At 37.9% G+C, this 18,140-nt stretch overlaps 2 protein-coding genes across 5 annotated transcripts; one reads left to right on the top strand and one right to left on the bottom strand.

Annotated features, from left to right (window-relative positions):
- Window positions 1-716: 716 nt before the first annotated feature.
- On the top strand, window positions 717-7,018 carry LOC149820547 (Peptidyl-tRNA hydrolase family protein). Of its 3 annotated transcripts, none has more exons than XM_089983265.1 (9): window positions 717-967; window positions 1,242-1,401; window positions 1,482-1,566; window positions 1,713-1,780; window positions 3,485-3,535; window positions 4,040-4,113; window positions 4,885-4,943; window positions 5,039-5,115; window positions 6,757-7,018. In XM_089983265.1, exons 2-9 carry the CDS (start codon window positions 1,270-1,272, stop codon window positions 6,871-6,873), a joined length of 663 nt encoding a protein of 220 aa, XP_089839391.1. In that variant the 5' UTR covers window positions 717-967; window positions 1,242-1,269; the 3' UTR covers window positions 6,874-7,018. The 3 variants fall into 3 exon arrangements, with proteins under 3 accessions (XP_089839391.1, XP_089839393.1, XP_089839392.1); XM_089983267.1 differs by having other exon boundaries at window positions 838-967; window positions 1,482-1,545; XM_089983266.1 differs by having other exon boundaries at window positions 850-967; window positions 1,245-1,401.
- A 1,742-nt stretch (window positions 7,019-8,760) lies between these two features.
- Window positions 8,761-16,736, bottom strand: LOC149820546 (uncharacterized). Of its 2 annotated transcripts, none has more exons than XM_089982657.1 (9): window positions 16,543-16,736; window positions 14,852-14,982; window positions 14,646-14,731; window positions 14,428-14,522; window positions 13,857-13,953; window positions 12,640-12,754; window positions 10,010-10,164; window positions 9,812-9,937; window positions 8,761-9,345 (listed from the first exon to the last, which is right to left on the bottom strand). In XM_089982657.1, the coding sequence occupies exons 1-9, from the start codon at window positions 16,722-16,724 to the stop codon at window positions 9,082-9,084; spliced, it is 1,251 nt and encodes a 416-aa protein (XP_089838783.1). In that variant the 5' UTR covers window positions 16,725-16,736; the 3' UTR covers window positions 8,761-9,081. The 2 variants fall into 2 exon arrangements, with proteins under 2 accessions (XP_089838783.1, XP_089838784.1); XM_089982658.1 differs by having other exon boundaries at window positions 14,852-14,995; window positions 16,543-16,701.
- Window positions 16,737-18,140: the final 1,404 nt, after the last annotated feature.

Below are 18,140 nucleotides of genomic sequence, written 5' to 3'. Positions count from 1 at the left end.
TGCAAAAACCCCGCCGAGCTCACAATGCTAAAACAAACATGCCATCGTGAAAATGCCTCGATGGGTGTGCTATTTTCCACGAAAACTGCTCCCATGAGGGGTCTGATTCAGTTTTTGCGACAGAGGAATCTGTGACAAGCCCCCTCTATTGGCTTATGATTACGTGACCGGGTTTAGTCTCAAATCGTTGTTTTGTGTTATTGGACCCTTTTTTTTTCAATTATAATTTTAGAACTAGTTATTTTATTCTAAAAAAGCGAATGATGTTTTTTTGTGCCGATTAAGCATGATTTTTTTATCTTACCAATTAATCACAATTTTCCAAATAATCTAAAGGCCGAGGATGGCCGATTAATCACGATTTGCCGATAAGAGGATTTCCCGAGGAATTGCTGAGGACGAGTCCCCAAAACGAGATAAAGCCATTTGGGGTCATGTGCTTATGGGACACGAATCAGACACGTTCACACAACCTGCATAAGAACGTTATTTTAGTATACTTTAATATCTTTTAATATGTTTAAAACGTAATTTTATATTTTATAATGTCAAAAATATATATTTTTTGTTCATTTAAAAATAAAAAGTCCTTGTCATCGCATCCTATTGTCAAAAAATTTAGGTACTCCGCGTCAGTGTCACTCTTCGGGTCGTACTCGTATTCTTGTGACATGGGTCGAAGCACAAGCCGCTCCTCTCGTTTCCCGGCACTTCATTCCTCTCTCTCTCTCTCTCTCTCTTTTCCTGCGAACCATGGTCGTCCTTGGGAAATACAATCATCGGCTTGTAGATTGAAGGACGATCTCGAGACGCCCTTCGAATTGCAAAAAGCTATCTCCATCCGTACCCCCAAATCCCTCTTAAACCCTAGTTTCTTGGGTATTTTTTTAGGGACTATGCTTCCTCCACAAATTCGGAAATCCCCTTTAAGACTATGAGCCTAAAGGACGGTTAATGCACTCCTGAGGTTTACATCTCTACTTGCTCATAAGTAGAAACTCTAGATGCTAATGGTGAAGGACTTTTTAGCCGAAATTATGGTCACCCAAAAACTTTGTATGGGTTCTATGGATGTTTTTAGTTGATTCAGATTTGCCAACTTCTTGTTTCTGTTTTTTCCTTCCTGTACTCTTGACCTTTGTTAGTTTACTTTTATCTTCATCAAGAGTCTGGTGAGGATTAATGGGAATCTGTGGAATTGGTTTTGAGGTTGATTGGTGATGATTCGTGTTCTTGGGCAGTAGCTGAAAGATTGTTGCTGGGTTGGAAATGTTGGGTCGAGCTTCGCGTCGTTGGTTTTGCACTTCCTTCGCCGAGGGTCCCTTCGTCGAGGGGCCGAGGCCGTGGCTTTTCGTCGGCTTGGGGAATCCTGGGCAGAAATACCAAGGAACCAGACACAATGTGGGTGATTTTTCTTCTTTCAAGATTGCTTAACATATGTACTGCATCTGTTATTATTGATATTTTTGTTCTGAGTGTAGGTTGGTTTTGAGATGATTGATGCTTTTGCTCAATCGGAAGGAATTCCTATTGATACGGTTCACTGTAAGGCCTTGTTTGGAAAAGGTGCATTGTTGTCTCGAAAAAAAAAAAAACTGTTGCTGCTTTTTTTAAATCTTAATTTTTGCATTCTTCTTGTAGTAGCTTTGATGGATATTCTTGGGGATTATTGAATTATGATTTTAAATTCTTTTTTTGTATTTTCCATTCAGGTCTTGTGGGGAATACACCGGTATTTCTGGCAAAGCCTCAGACATATATGAATTTGAGCGGTGAATCTGTTAGTAATCAACATTCTCCTTTGCCAATTTGTTGTTGTTGTTGTTGTTGTCTTCTTGTTTGTTTTCCTTTGCCAATTTGTATTTGTTGTTGGCGTTGTTGTTGTCTTCTTGTTTATTTCCTCTGGACTTTTGTATGCTTTCACTGAACTGTTGTGACCCTACTGTTAGTTGCTTGGTTTTCAAGTATGTATATTATTTTGCATTTATGTAGTTTGTTGAGGTTTTGGTGAATTAGGATATAAGGAAAAGTGTTACGGGATAAGAGGTTACCAAGAAGTTTCCATCATGAACTTGATTCCTGAATAAAATACTAATTCTGGAGTTCATGACAAGGATGATCGGGATCCAGTAATTTCCTTACAAGTTGCAATTTGTGTTGTTTGGTCTAACCAGGGTTACCAGTCTAAGAAGCAAAAGCAGGAAACAAAATAAGGAGGTATTTTAAAATTTATAAGAAGCGGGAAGCAAGGAATCAATTTAAAAGAAAAAATAGGAATAAAAAAAGAAGTGATGAGATTGAATGGGAAGCAAAATACTAATCGAACGGGAAGGTAATAAAAACAAATAAAAATGACAATTCTTAAATTTTGTAGTGTAAATTAAATTCTTCTCCAAATCTAAAAATGATGATTGTCAAGTTAGAAAAAGTACATGGGAAGTGAGTGTGAAGCGTGAAAGGAAGCACATGAAAAACATGAAAAGCGTGACAGAAGCACATAGGAAGCATGTAGGGAGCTGGAGAAAAACATGTGAGAAGCATAGGAAAAGCGTGGGAGAATCGTGATTCTCATCAAGCTTCGGAAGCGAGGAGTTTTGCGCTTCCGAAGCGAGTTTCCGGGAAGCATGCTCCCCACCTATCTATGAAGCTTCCGGTAACACTGAGTCTGACTAAGGCCACATTTGAATGCTTTCACTGGTATCCATGCAAAAGACAGGATTGCATATAGATTTTTGGGAGCGAAAAACATGTACCTGAATGTTTATATTGTTAGTATAGTAACACTCCCTACAAGATAAATTGTAGGAAATGAAGTTTCACTCTTGACCTGTATATGGAGCAACATTCTCCAAGTGTTGAATCATGGATGGTAGTCAAGAGCTTAAGATCTCTTTGCTTCAAAAAGGTTGTGGACTTGTGGGTAGTGGTGAAGTCATGATGCCTACTATCTGTGCAATCCTAGGAGCCAGTTCATTATTTTTATAGAAGGTCCTCTAATAAGAGTGTTTCCTTTCGATCACTTCTGACAGGAAAGGTGAAAATGTCCCAAAAATGTTTTTTTATCATTTTTTCCTCAAATCCAAGACACCTGCTCATTGTTGGTGTATTGGTGGAGTATATATGGGTTGGCTGCTGCGGTATTTGTGTTGCATCTTAAGTGAGTTAAATGGACTCTTTTGCTATTAAGGATTATGATCTAATGCTTGCACTTATTTGAGTCAAATAAATTTTTTTCCTGTGTGCATCAATACAAGCTTTTCAGATATATGATTTTCCTTCCATGTTGTGTCATCGTATAATCACCGCCTCATGCATACACTTGGGGGTTCCATGGGCATGAAGAACTCCCTGGCATGATTTTTTCTGAATTGAACTCTTTAATCTAAAATGTGTCACAGTTACGTGATATTGGTCACCACTTTTTGGTTGAAGGTTATTCTATGGAAGGAAGCTGACCTATATTTTTTTGCTGTATTCACTACAGAGTGGGCCACTTGCAGCATACTACAAGCTACCTCTCAGCCGGGTCCTCCTAGTATGTTCCCTATTTCTATATAAGTTTGGTTTTACTGGGAGAAAAGTAGATATTGCTAGATTTGTTGTGAAACACAAGTTGGACCCAAGAAATTGGAAACAACTAGGTCTTACACTTCATATTGAAATTTGGTGAGTTTTTCCCTTGTTTTTTCAGCCGGATTGTTTCTCAATTATTTTATGCAGTTGTTCCACTTACATCCCTTTATGGATGGAGTAAACTGAGTACCAAAAAAGTCTGTGGATGATGATTTATTTTGCTTCAGTAGCCACTAGTTTCCTGTGTATGGAAGCCTGCTTTCCAGATTCTTAGTAATGCGTTTTATGGCTATTTAAAGCTTTTAGTGCAGGCACTGGAAATTTTCTAAAAGTAAAAGTTGATTTTGATGATTACTTTTAGTTCTGCTGTGCCTTCTTGAGTTTGTGTGTTATTTTTTGTTCTCACAAAGAATCCTATTAAATCCAGTGCAAAGAAGTTTATTCCTGATTTGTTTACTCTTTGCAGGCTTTTGATGACATGGACTTGCCATGTGGAGTGCTTCGACTGCAGCCAAAAGGGGGACATGGAGGACACAATGGGTATGAAATGCACAAGCTCTTGAACGTTACTACCTTTTGCCTCTTTACTTGAAATTTTTATGTGCATTTATCGTCCATAAAAATCTGAATATTTATTCCAAGTGAGATATTGCTTCTTCTTGGCTTATTCTGTCACAAATAGTATTACCTCCCAACTAGTTAATATGGTTTCATCAGAATGCATAGTTTGTGTCAACTGTCAATGCTGGATACTGTACTTATAGGAGATGCATGCAAACCCAAAGCCAAACACCCCACACCCCATTGGCACCGCAAAACACGTATACATGCACACACGCACATGCACATACACAAGCACACTATACATATGTAGCCTTACATCCCTTACCTTGCACTGTTTTTCTTAAAATCACCTGCAGTGTACCAGCTATTCTCATGGTTGCAATGCACATCTGAATGCATATCGATGCTGTGTAACCTCTTAGTTCTGTGAGGAGGAAGCAATCAGATGTCTCAGTTGAATATGGCATGAGAAAGAGTAGAGCCTTTTCCAATCATTGAAACATCTATCATTCTATTCTTAGATTTCATGATTTATCTATTACCGTTGTTTGAACTGGTTCAAATGGCTGTTGGTGTTAAAATAACTTATGACGAGTTTTCAGAAAGTTAGGACAGTCATTTTGAAATCCTTCAATCTCTGTTCTCCTACAATAAAGCTGAAACCCCTTATTTTCTTTTGCTCCTTTCCAAGTGCAAAACTTTGACCACCAATATGTGAGAGGCACTGATATTTTGCTAATGTGCTAGGTTAAAAAGTGTTATATATCATTTTCGAGGGAACAGAGAGTTTGCTCGCTTAAGAATTGGTAGGCCCTACATTTGTCCTTTCACGTTAGTTCTTTCCTCTTATATTCTATTTCCCATTTGTAATCTCTCTCTCTCTCTCTCTGTGCGAGTTCAGGTATTGGAAGTCCACCAGGTCAGATGGATCCAAAGGCGTTTTTGCTACAGAAATTCAATGCAACGGCTAGGGAGCGGGTAAGTTTGCTGTGGAAAGATGTCAAAAGCATTCATCCATACTTAATGTTGCTAATATGTCAAGTATCTTCTAATGCAATGCACATGTATGGATTGCATGTGTGAGATCAGTACTGATTCCTTTCTAAGATTCATTAATCTTATGAATGATGAACTTACTTTTAGGGAGATCTTGAGGAGTTCCATGGGCCTGCCAAAATGGTGAACTTGTTTAGGGATGTATGCATAAGAGAACCATGATCTAGGAAGATGCTCATCATGGATGATATAACATCATACTTCATAGATTGCATGGCCATGGATGATGGTATTGGTTTATGCAGTACAAAGTCTAGCCACCTCACCAAGTGTTTAATGAATAGTTACATCAATGAATTCAAACTAAGTAGAACTAAGGGATTTAATGGAGGATTTACCCTGGAACAAAGTAGGAGCCTAACCTGTGTATTCACCATGTTCATGGAAGGTTTGTTTTTGGTAAATACGGATGGCTCAACAGAGTGCCAGTGGGACCACTAAAACAAGATCCATCACCAGATTAATTAATATCCCGCTTTAACTTTTCAAAAGGAAAGAAAAAGAAAAAGAAAAAGAAAAAGAAAGAATGCACTGCCATGAGATGTGTGAAAAAGCAAGAAAAATTAGTACCAATTCTATGGGGGAAGTAATCAATGTTGCCATTACCAATTATAATCTTTTTAACTAGCTTAGTAATGAACATTGCCTCAGTAAAATCTATACCTAATTACAGTGATAACTGCTATTGTTATAATCCTAACATCACGGTGCAAAAAAATGCATAATTTGTGAAATGTATGCATACGTCCTCGTGAGTCTTAGTGAGGTTAGTGAGAGCAAATGGAGTACGACCATGTGGCAAATCATCATTATGTATGGTTTGTAGACTAGTATTCCAGCATCTTGTAAGTCGTGAAATGTCCTATGTTTCTGATGATCCAACCAACTATGGTCCATATTCCTTGCTTTAGAAGTCATTATTTCTTGGTCATTTTGCCATTCATTTATCCGAGTTATCATGTTGCAAGAAACATTGATGGTTTCTATGTAGGGAAAATATTTCCTACAATGAATTGTATGTGCAATCAACTTAGCAAAGTGCTGTTTTTTTTTTTTTGCTACATCTAACATCATAGATGTGATCTACATGTCTTTTTTTAGTGGGAACCGGCTATTAGATCACCGGAATCCCATCTGTTTACAGTTTTTTTCGGTGATCTAAAAATCAATGGCCTACAATGTGTGATAACTGTTTTTTCATCGAAAAAGAAAGAACATGATCCAAGGGTTGATTCCTACTAGATCAAACATGCTGAATGCATCTACATGGTTAGATTTAGTCAAAACAGCTTGCATCATCGGATTTCAACTAGATTGTACTTACAATCAACTGTATTAAATATATACCCATCTATTTACCCTGCGAACAGTTGCTTTCTTATGGATATTGAAGATTTAGGCAACTTCATGAAAGGTTATTGAATGTTTTGGTTGTCCATTCTATGACGTGCTCTGCCTTTCTCATTTCTTATTGTAATGTATTATTTGATGAAAGTTTTGTTTTCCTGGAAATGCAAAATCCAGTTTTTTTTCTGATAATTTAGTGCCATTTGGACTGTACAGATTGATGCTGCTTTGAAAGAAGGCGTGGGAATCATGAGACATCTCGTTGCCAAAGGCTTGGCTGAAAGTTCAAGACGGTTCAACAATGAGCAGAAGTACAAGCATTATAACTTATGATGTGCAAACGACCCAGCAGAGTTCAGGTTAATCGTTTATGCAGTGTTCAAAATTGTTCATGAGACTCCACATTTGAATCGAATTGTTTATCACATGGAAATTGGGGATTAATTAGTGTAACTATCCAAAATCATGGATACGCAAAGAACGAGTGCAACAGCACACCAAAAGTGTCCAATCACATTGTACCTGATCTTCCCTCGTCTCATTCAGCCCCACATACGGAGAAAAAATATTACTTGTATGTGATTCCTTGCTTGTTTGGGACGTAGGCGCTTTTTTCTTGAATCTCATTCACTCCGGTAATCAAGGGGAATGAACTACGTAGAAAGTGTTAAAGCAAGGCTCATTCTTGTGGCAAGCCTAGCTGAACACAAGCTCATGGTGAGTCCGAGTTAAACAAGCCTAGCTTGTGCTGTATCATTAAAAAAAAAAACATTTTTTGAAACTAAAAATAATAAAGTTAAATCATTTCCAAAATAATTTTTTCCAAAGTTGTAAGCAATAGGATTTGAATAAACTTTTTATTTTTTGAAAGGCAAGCTGGGGTTAGGCAGACCCCACAAGTTACACATCATACCATTGGGTTTTGAACTAGCAACGTCCCACAATACATGGTGACGTGCACTAACAGCTCGTACCAAACAAGCGGAGCCCCACCCCCCGTTGGTGATTTGAACTTTAAACCTGCGTACAGGCTAAACACTTCAACCAATCTACACTTTATGATACAAAATGTATGTAAAATATATTTATCATTAGTTAACAAGCTGAGTTGAACATTCATCGTTCATGTTCAAATGTCTTTTAGTGCTGAAAATAAGCCGAATCATGAGCAGTTCATCACATTTCCCAGTGCTGGCTGTATCTCGCTTTCATAGCAACTCTATGTACAATGTTCAGTTGTAATTCGGGCCTTTATGTGTGGCATGTAGCTGAACTTAATGACTCAGGAGAGAGAGAGAGAGAGAGAGAGAGAGAGAGAGAGAGAGAGAGAGAGAGAGAGAGAGAGAGGATCTTTCAGGTGAAGGCATTGACGGCTGCCAGAACGAGACTGAATCTTTCCAGTGGAGAAGGCATTGACGATCGCAAGAACTCATTCCAGCACCGGCTCAAATGGCTCATGTATCCACTCCAACCACAGTAGAGTAGAGGAATAGGGGGGAAAATGCCGGGCCAACGTTGACATGATCCATGTCCAGCTCATGTAGATAGACCTTGCAAGGTTTAAAGGTTTATACACCAGACTTGAGAACCAACCCAAGACCCGATTAAAGTCCAGCATGCAATAACGGAAAATGTTAAAAGTGCATGTTTGGTGGATCAGGTTCATTGCATCTGAATCTAGACACAAGTCTGGTACTACCTAAACTAGGTTCAGTCACAGTTTCACATGGACAATAATAGGCTTCATCAGTTACCTGCGAACCAAGGACAACAGAGGCTTAAACCGCAACCAGAACCAAAACTTTACAATAAGTTCTAACTTGGATCATGATCTATATCTAAACATTTGTTAAAAAAAAGTGCTTACAGCATCAGGCCAATCTAGACCTGATCCATGTCTGGCTTGTTTTTATATCTTAAGGTGCAGCTAGGTCTCAACAAGTCAGGCATGACCTTATACCTACCTGGTTCTGGTGCTATAAGACCCTATTTCGAGCTTAATAGGGTGGGTCCTATAGCTAACCGGGCGGGACCAGAAAGACCAAGTAGTACATAGGCGATACCCATGTCTGGTTAGAAGGTTTATAAACCAGACCTGAAATTCAACATGAGATCCGATTAAGATCCAGCATTTTTTAATGGAAAAATTAGAAGTGCATGCTTTCCCTGTGAAACCGAGCATTCTTAATAAATTTTTTTCGTTCCTCAACAGCAGAAGTATTTAGTAGGCTTCAATAAAATACAATCCATATTGAAGGTACAATGGTTTACTAGGCTGCCCTGATCTAGTCCAGTGTCATCTACGTAGATGGAACATACGGGCCAAAGAAGAGCAGCTCAAAACTAGACAGCATGTGCCTGTTCAGATGAGTTTCTACTGGCCGATTCTGGTCAACCACGAGCCCAGATTGAAGGCCCAACAGGATGGGCCGGACTTGGTGAGTACCCACTTTTGACCCAAGACTTAAAGTATGAAGCACACAATGAGATAACCGGATGATAACAATCAGAAGTTTCAGAACCAAATGCACCTCAACAGAGCTAGTCTAGGTTCAAGTATCCCTCCCTGTCAACAAGTTCATTTATTTTGATAGCAGCAGCATCTAGTGTTGCCTTGCTCTTACAGAAGGCAAATCTTACATACCTCTTCTGGTAATTAACATAGCCTTTTTGTGATTCTGGAGACTTAGCCGATGATGACTCTGCACGAATGCCATTGCAGATTCTTGGTGCGGTATGGAAAAATCCACAACCAGGAACAGCTGCTACACCTGCCTTCTTTATTAATTTAGCAACAAACTCAACCTGGATGATACAGAGGTCAATAGTAAGAAACTTAGGGCGAATAAAATGAAGAATCACAACTCAGTAAAATAATTAGGTTTCCTGACTACGCAAAAACCAAAAGAATGAGAGGGCCCTACCTAAGCCCTTGATGATAGTTTCCATATCAAGGACCAGATAATGGATGAGAATATCCACGGAAGATAGGCATATCAGCATATAGTATACAAGCACGATGCACATGGTTTATTACATGCTTATGAGACACTACTAGCTACATACAATCGAGCATAAAAAATCATGAAAGAGCTTGAGAGAGTAGACGGACAATATGGCAGCAGGCACCCATATTAAAGTAGGAAATTTTTTCATCAAAACGTTAGTTATGAGTAACAAGCAGAAAATAATCATAAGATTGGTATAACTTGATTGACCCATTAAAAAAAAAAACAGATGATTCCCGTATGCAATTTCTATGGGAACTTACATCAGAAAGAAGGCAATTCTCAGGAAGCTCTGCAAAAACGAAAAAGGAACCCTGTGGTTTAAAGTGAACTTTGAACCCAACCTCAGCTAGCATCTTAACAATGTAATCTCTCCGGTCCTGATAGTCCTATAAAAGAAAACATTCATGGAAAAACAGGAAGGAGAATTATTCAAAAATAAGAAAACAATGACTTCTTACAGTTCTTAAGGTCTCGAAAAACGCTGGAGGGCTTCTCAGAGCTGTTAAAGCAGCCTCTTGAAATGGTGCAGGGGCTGAATCTGTAAGCTTGATGTGAATATTTTTTATTGCAGATGCAATGCCTGCAGGAGCAATCGCCCAACCAATCCTCCAACCTAGCATTGAGCTTTTTTCACCGATTAGAAGCTGTATGGTACTAAAAAATGTGCCATGAACATCAAGCTAAAAGTGCACACAAACAAGGATAGCTGCAAGATTTGGATGCAGCAAGAAAAGGATGTTACAAAAGAAACAATAAGGCAAGCAGCAACAACCCGTAACACGAAAAGTAATCACTGCTTTTCTCCCTTTCAGTCAGCCTAATTGGAGTAGTATGTTGAAGTCGGATGTCTGGCCAAGGGAAACTTATTGTGCATCTTATATTTGTCCCTTTGTGTTTGGGTTTGTGCAAAATGTGCAGCGTTAACAAAACTTATTTTCTATGTTTTTGAATCGATTATTAGTTATTACCAGCCTCATGCCTACTAAAAGAGACCTTGGTACTGATGGTACCTTAGGAATAGGGCCGGGAAATGAAACATGCCACTTGTGGTTTGGCTTGCATTCGGCTTGTAAAGAGCTTGTTCAAACACATGAAATAGGCTCAGCAACCCAAAACACGAACACAGATGTTCAGCTTGGTCCGGCTCATATAAGCTTATTAACTAGTAATAAATATTTTTTACATATATCATACATTATAAAGTTACATGGTTGAAGTGTTTGGCTTGCAAGTAAAAGTTTAGAGCTCAAGTCTTCTTGCTTACGGCTTTGAAACAATGCATTTATGTTGTAAATGAGCCAATTTGAGCTTGGCTCAGTAGGTTTAGAGTCCAAGTTGGCTTGTTTAACTCGGGCTCACCATGTGCTCAAGCTCGGATTGGCTTGTCACAAGAACAAGCCAAACATGAACACCCTCTGTTTGGTTCGTTCGGTTAATTTAACAGCACTACTTAGGGGTAATGTTCCAATAAATGCTCAACGGTTTCCTCCTATTTCTAAGAGACACGAAGCCAATAGTACTTGAAACCAAGGGTGTCTGTCACAATCAGTTAAGAGTCTCAATTCTATTGCATTTGCAATCTGTTAGATTGCCATATTTCATTAACAGAACAGAGCAGCACTATTTCATCCCTTATACTCTGATCAGCTTGTGGATATTTTGTCTCATTGAGATGTGTGTGTGTGTCCATATGTGAGTGTACATGTGTCTCTTGAGTATATCTGTGCATGAGAGAGAGGGAGAGTGTCAACATCTGTGCACTCGTGTGTGAGTGTGTGCGGGTGGTTGGACATAGGCATGCATGCCTACCACAGGAGAAATGGTGCAAGAACATATAACTTAAACTGCCCTTGCACCAGAGCACCAGAGTTATTCCCTAGAACATCCTCTGTAATGGTATCATGTGGGTAACATGTGAGCATCTCTACATGTATTCAGGATCATGACTAGTGAATCACAATGTACCACTACAAGGTCCACTTATGTCACAAAGACACGTGGACAAGAGGATGCATGACGAAGGTTTGACTTGCAAGTTCAAATTTTTTTTGGAATTTCGGACACAAGGACACAAATTTTTTATTTTTAATCAATAACAACTAATTCTTTGATATTTTAATATTCAAAGATGAATTTTTATATGAAATAATATTTTAAAAATATTAAAATATAGGGCATACTTGTTGGTGCCCAGGGACATGCCATCAAAATGGCATGTCCCTGTGACATAGAGGTCCATTAGCAAGATGAACTGACCCTCACTCAAGAATGGTCAAGCATCTGTAGGGATGTAAATGGGCCAGACTAGGGTTAGTCTAAGCATTATGGAATCAGACCTTACCAGATCTAGCCTAATTCGATTCAGATTTGGAGTCATATGAGAAAAAGGCAGTAACAAATCCAAATAAGATTAACTAATCAGATATATTTTATATGTAATTTGGTATACGTTGGATTCAGACTCGGTTCAGACTTGGGCTCAGATTCAGAAGCAAATCTGCACACTGAATCCAAATCCGGTTATTAAGTGGATCCTGCTTGCTTTAAGAAATCCAACTACTTGGATCCAGATTTGGTCGGATGACATAGATATCTGACTAATCAGATATCAGTTGGCATCCTGCATTGGGGCACATTCTTGGTTGAAATGTGGACATGTAACCTTGAAATCAGACTAATGAGCTATATATACAGTCCTACAGAACAATGCAAAAAACTAGAGAGTAGTTCAAGTATGAAATAGCCTTTTTGAGATCCCAAAGTCCAAACGGGTTGGTCCAACCTTCCAGAAGTTCTTGAACCTAAAGTATCTGCCCCCCAAGGTGTAAACCAATAAGAGCACTGAACTGAGCCCAATAACCAGTGAGCTAATGAGCTAAAATTGGTTTAATATTTCAACCAATTATTTCAAGCTTTCACTTTGTTTGGTTGTTGAATCCTATTCAAACTAATTATGTACAATTATTTCAGTTGATATCTATGTGAACACTTTATCAGTTAAGACCCCCAGTCCTGAATCAAACAAGAATGTTCAATATGTGCAACAATATGTAACAGGTTAAATGAAGAAGGGATTAGAATGAAGCACCTGTAACACTAAAAGTTTTAGATAGTGATGATGTTATTATTGTTCGATCTTGCATCCCTGGAAATGATGAAAGTGAGAAATGTTTTTCTGCATCAAATGTTATGTGCTCATAAACCTGCAATTGAAGAGCGTTCTTAAGCTATTTTCTGAATATCCATTAGAGCATGTATTGTAGGCACCAACAAGTGAAGTAAAGCTTACAGGAAGATAACAAACTTCAATAAGCAAACAGAACAATAATATCCATAAAATCATAAATATTTAGATCCCAGTTCAGATGTCTGACGATAAAAACTGTTGAGAGTAAGAAGCCAAATCCAAGTATACTGGCAAAGATTGCTAGCAACAATTGAGGAAATGATCCCTACCAATTATTCACATACTTGTTAAAACAACCACTGAAGTAGCGATTATCTTGGAACTCAAAACCTATAGTGTCTCAAATTATGTTAAATAAGTTAAACATGTCAGTAAAATGTGACTGAATAGAATGGTACAATACCCAACCTCTTAGTTGGTATGAGGGTAAGTTGCATCATACAGCAAGTATACTCATTCAGATATATGAGATCTCAACTTTGCAAGGCAAAGATTTCAAATGAGCCACTAAGATGATTCCCTCCAGATGACTTAAGCAAGAGAGAACCAATAATGCTATATTAGACTACCATAATTAACTTCCTCTCCTTCAGTCCTCAGCATCAACTTGCTGACTTCTTGACAAAAGAATCGTCCCTGAGATTTCATAAAGGTGCATATGAAAGAAGCATTATACTTTATGCTTGTACAAGGTGTATGTGAATATGCAATCAATAGGTTTTATCCAAAAGAATTGAGTTAGTGAGTGCAAATTCTTTAGATAGTGACACTGCACATGTATTTCACCCATATTCGAGTAACATATGGGATTGACTGAATGTGTACTTGGATTGGAAGAGTCATGCTATATAAACTGATAGGGGTCTTGTGTACGAATCTCAACAGGGGTTAGTCCTCAATTCTACTGAGAGAGAGAGAGAGAGAGCTAATATCAATAAAATTTCCTCACTTCCAACAGAAAGAAACAAGCCAATGACAAATACTTGCTGCATTAGGATATAAACAAGGTAAATGAAAAAGTGCAGCATCACTGAGTTGTTCAATGAGTCCACGTGGAAGTAAAATTAGTGCAAAAATATATACATACTTCATCTGTTATTGCTAAAAGATATACATACTTCATCTGTTATTGCTAGACAATCCATTTCGCAGCAAACACCAGCAATAGCAGTCAGCTCATCCACTGTGAAGACTTTTCCTGTAGGATTATTTGGACTGAGCAATTTATCATTAGATGAATAGGACAACAAGAAAATTTTTCAAATTCTAATACTTATGAACCAACACAAAGTTCTCTCACTTCTCTGACAATAATAATTATATTAATATTATTATTCTTTCTAATCTGTATAAAATAACACAGCCAACTATGGCTCCACACACTCCACAAGCAAATGAAACTGAAAATTAATATAAACACAATCTACAGCTAGTTCAGCCTACAATGATTCCATAGTTTCATCTACATCTTAAGGCCAACACCAGGAACATGGTCAACAGGTTGGATTTGCAAACCAAAATAAAAAGAGCAAAAGAAGCAAAAGTTTTTAGACAACAGAACTCATATTTTCCTGTAAAAAAATGAATGGCACATGCAAGTCTTAGTAAAAAACAGACATAGTAGGCATTAAAACAGTAAAAGACCAGTCAATTCTATCAGCCCTTGAGGCATTTATATACTATCCGAACCTGTTCAGAACTATCGCCTTCGTTCGTGAAGTAAAGGATTTTCTGAATCTCTCTATGTCCAAAGTCCAAATAGGAGGATCCAGTGCTACATAAACCTTGAAACAAATTTATCAATAATTCAATATTTGCTCTTATTTGTAGTCACAAAAGTGTCCATCTTAGCAAAGAAATCACTAAGGACAGAATGGAATAAGTAAAACAGTAGAAGGCTAACTCACAGGAATACCACCAGCTAGAGTTACGCAGGAATCATAAGTTTCATAAGCAGGGTCAAACAACAGCACCTCATCACCATGATTAATTGCTGTGGAATACAAAGAGATCATACAAAAAAGATAAAAAAATTCCTAAAATCTACAATAAAAAAGATTTGCTTGACAAATCAGATTCAAATGTTATTGCCAATCAGGATCTTAGAATATACTTGCGAATATTGTTGCTGCAAATGCCTCTGTCTGGCCACAACAAATGGCAACATTAGTGAGAGGATCCACATCAATGCTATGTGTGTCTTTCATTATTTTTGCCACATAATCGCATATTCCTTGGACATGCCTGCATATGAAAGCTGAGAATTTCATATAAGACATACAACAACAACAACAACAACAAATGGGAGAAAAGACATGGCATTGGATAGAAATGATTGGAGGAGAAGGCTTCATGTGGAAGACCCAGAATGATTTTCTTTTTTGGTTCATATCGCCGACCCCAATTGTTTTGGGATGAAGGCGTAGTTGTTGTTGTTGTTGTTGTTGTTGTTGTATATAAGACATGTACCTAGAAAATTCAGAAAAAGAATTGAACAAATGGGAGAAAAGATATAATTAGCACTACACAATGATGATTGACATATATACGTTGACATAAAATATGCACTACAAATGCATTTCTTAGAAAGATCTCTTCCAATTACAGTCATAACTGTCACTCATACTAGTAATATCTTCTCAAGATAATGGGAACACCAGACTTCTCATTCTAATATTCTGAAGGTACCAATAACATGTAATCATCAATACATGATCAATTTATAAATAACAGTAATGATAGGGTGCTCCAGGAGCACCTACTCCCACCTAATAGAAGCTTTAGATTTTCAAATTTTTTGATGATCAGACCTTATAGATATGATCTATAAGCATTGTCTAGTAGAAAACAAGTTTTGGATCATGTGATTATAGCATACATATAGGTTTTTTAAGACCTTCAAAATCAATGGCTCACAATATATCAAAATTTCATGACTTAAAAAATCATATTTTTATGTCCAAAAAACATTATCCAAAGCATGATTCCTATCAAATAAAATATGTTCAGTACATCCATAAGGTCTGATTGAGAAGATACAACCTACAACTATGATTTCTAGTAAGTGGGAGTAGGTAATCCCGGAGCACCGGAGCATTACTTAATAATAGTAACGATAGGGTACTCTATAAATAAATATGCAAAACAAATGCATTTGTTTACAAGATCCCTTCAAATCATAGTCATAATTGTCAAATATTTTGACAAGATATTGGGGAACAACATTTTCACATCCGGTATTTGAAAAGACTGGTACATTAAAAAAACTAGGAAGCTCCTGAGAAAAATAAGGTTTGTATACTTTTTTCCAGATTAATCTGTTGTTTGTTAATTATTTATCTTTTCTTCGTTAATGATATTTTTTTTATTATTTTTAAGAAGTACCATTCCTTATTTTATATTCTTCTACATTTTTGTCTTTTGGTCAAATAACCGAGTTTTTGTGAGGGAAGCTTTATTTTCTAGAACCTAAAGTCTCTTGAACTGCTATCACTCACACTCCCTCCCGAGCGCTAGCAACAAGATCTTTTTATCCAAATCAAATAATCAAAAACCATGTAAATGAGAGATCCGTTGAGTATCGATCTAAAACAAACAGAAAAGAACTGCGGTCACTCATTTACTGCCGAGCGCTAACAACAGATCTATGAATATCAATCAGAATACGTGCCCAAAACCACAAGTAATCTCAAGAAAACCTAAAGGAAATCAGAAAGCACAAAATCGAAGCCTTCAGAGGATCCGTAACAACAAGAAAAGGTGAAAAGGAGTGAAATTCCGATGATCGCCCGATCTGTGGGTTACCTGTACTGATTATAGTCCGAATTGATGGCATCGACTGCCGCCTGCTTCAATTCTGGCGGGGCGGGGAAGTCCGGGAAGCCCTCGGCGAGGTTGATGGCGTTGGAACGTTGGGCCAGGAAAGAGAGCTCCTGGATCGGGGAGGGCTTGAGCGCGAGGGCCGCTCTCGACAGCCTTCCCTCCATTGCTCCTCTCCCTCCACCGCAATCTTCTTGTGTAAGGAACGTTTGAATCCTACCGCGCCCTTTTATAGATTGCGCGCTTCGAGTGAATTATGCAAAATGCGGCAGATCATTGAGAGTAAACGGGTCAGATTTGGGTATGTATTAGAATGGATATTAATAAGTTAGGATCCGATTAGCTAAATGAGCACATTTTTTGCAATTTTACGTTGGTAGGGTATGACTCGATTTTGGCCGGAATTGAATTGAATAAGACTTAATTTCTGCAACAATGAAATGGGTCAAAGTAGCTATGAGGATCGGACTCATAGGATCTGAGTAATGCATGGACCAGGACCAGGACCAGGACCAGGACCAGGACCAGCTGGGTGTGGTTTATGAAATTTCGTATGAGACCCGGGTCTGACCTGAGCAGATTAATTAAGATCCAAAAAAAATCAAATAAAAAATATAGAAAACATTACTTCATTGGGTCTGGCTTATGTTATCCATATCCTAACTTGCGTTTGGTTCTGTCTATGATAAGACATTAAAAATAATTACTCCGTTGGGTCTGGTTTATGAAATCCATACCCAAATCTATGTTTGGTTCTACCTATGCTAAAGTCCAGTGGGATCTGAACCCAAACTCGGATAAAGCAATTCCATGGTTCCAATGTCAGGAGAAGAAAATCAGGCTTGGTACAACACCTTAGGTGAGAATATCTGGATCAGAACTCATGGGGTTTGCTGCAGGTCCAACCTGTTGACAGCCATGGTTCCAAATGTTACTTAGATCAAAATTTGGGTTTGGATGTAAAAATCTAAAACCCAAAGTGACATGTTTAATTAATCGGGTCTCAAATGCTTTGCGGTAGTCAGATATATGTACCAATCCTGCAAAAAAGACATGTCTAACAGACAATATTGTGTGTATCAATTGATCAATCATGACTCATGAATAGTGAAATGGATCCACTTCAGTCGGGTCTTATATATTGCAAGCCCCACTGCAAATCAATGCATTGTGATTCATAATGCTACTCAAAAATCAAAATGCTGACATGTGATTGATAGTGCACACAAAAGAGATGAGTTGAGAGAACTCAACATATTAGGTATCATTTCTCGTTCAGTCCCATTCTGTCCCATAAGTTTTAAATGTTTTATGATAGATCTGAACCATTAGATGTGTTTAGCATGCTCGATTTAGTGAAAATGGACTCTTGGATCATGTTTTTTTGATGAAAAAACATGTTTTTATGAGTTGAGAAAACTGGTATCTTCATAGCCATTGATTTTGGATCACCGAAAAAACCTTTATTCAGGTCAGATTCCGGCGATCCAAAAGCTGGTTTCCACTAAACAAAGCCTATAAATCACATCTACGGCGTTAGACATGAGAAAAAATACTCAAAACTATGATTTTGAATGGACCTA

The sequence above is a fragment of the Nuphar pumila genome, chromosome 12 (genome assembly GCF_984573655.1).
Source record: "Nuphar pumila chromosome 12, dmNupPumi1.hap1.1, whole genome shotgun sequence".
NCBI classification, from domain to species: domain Eukaryota; kingdom Viridiplantae; phylum Streptophyta; class Magnoliopsida; order Nymphaeales; family Nymphaeaceae; genus Nuphar; species Nuphar pumila.
The sequence above is the reverse complement of the archived record's forward strand: the minus strand, read 5'-3'. Positions and strand labels throughout refer to the sequence as shown.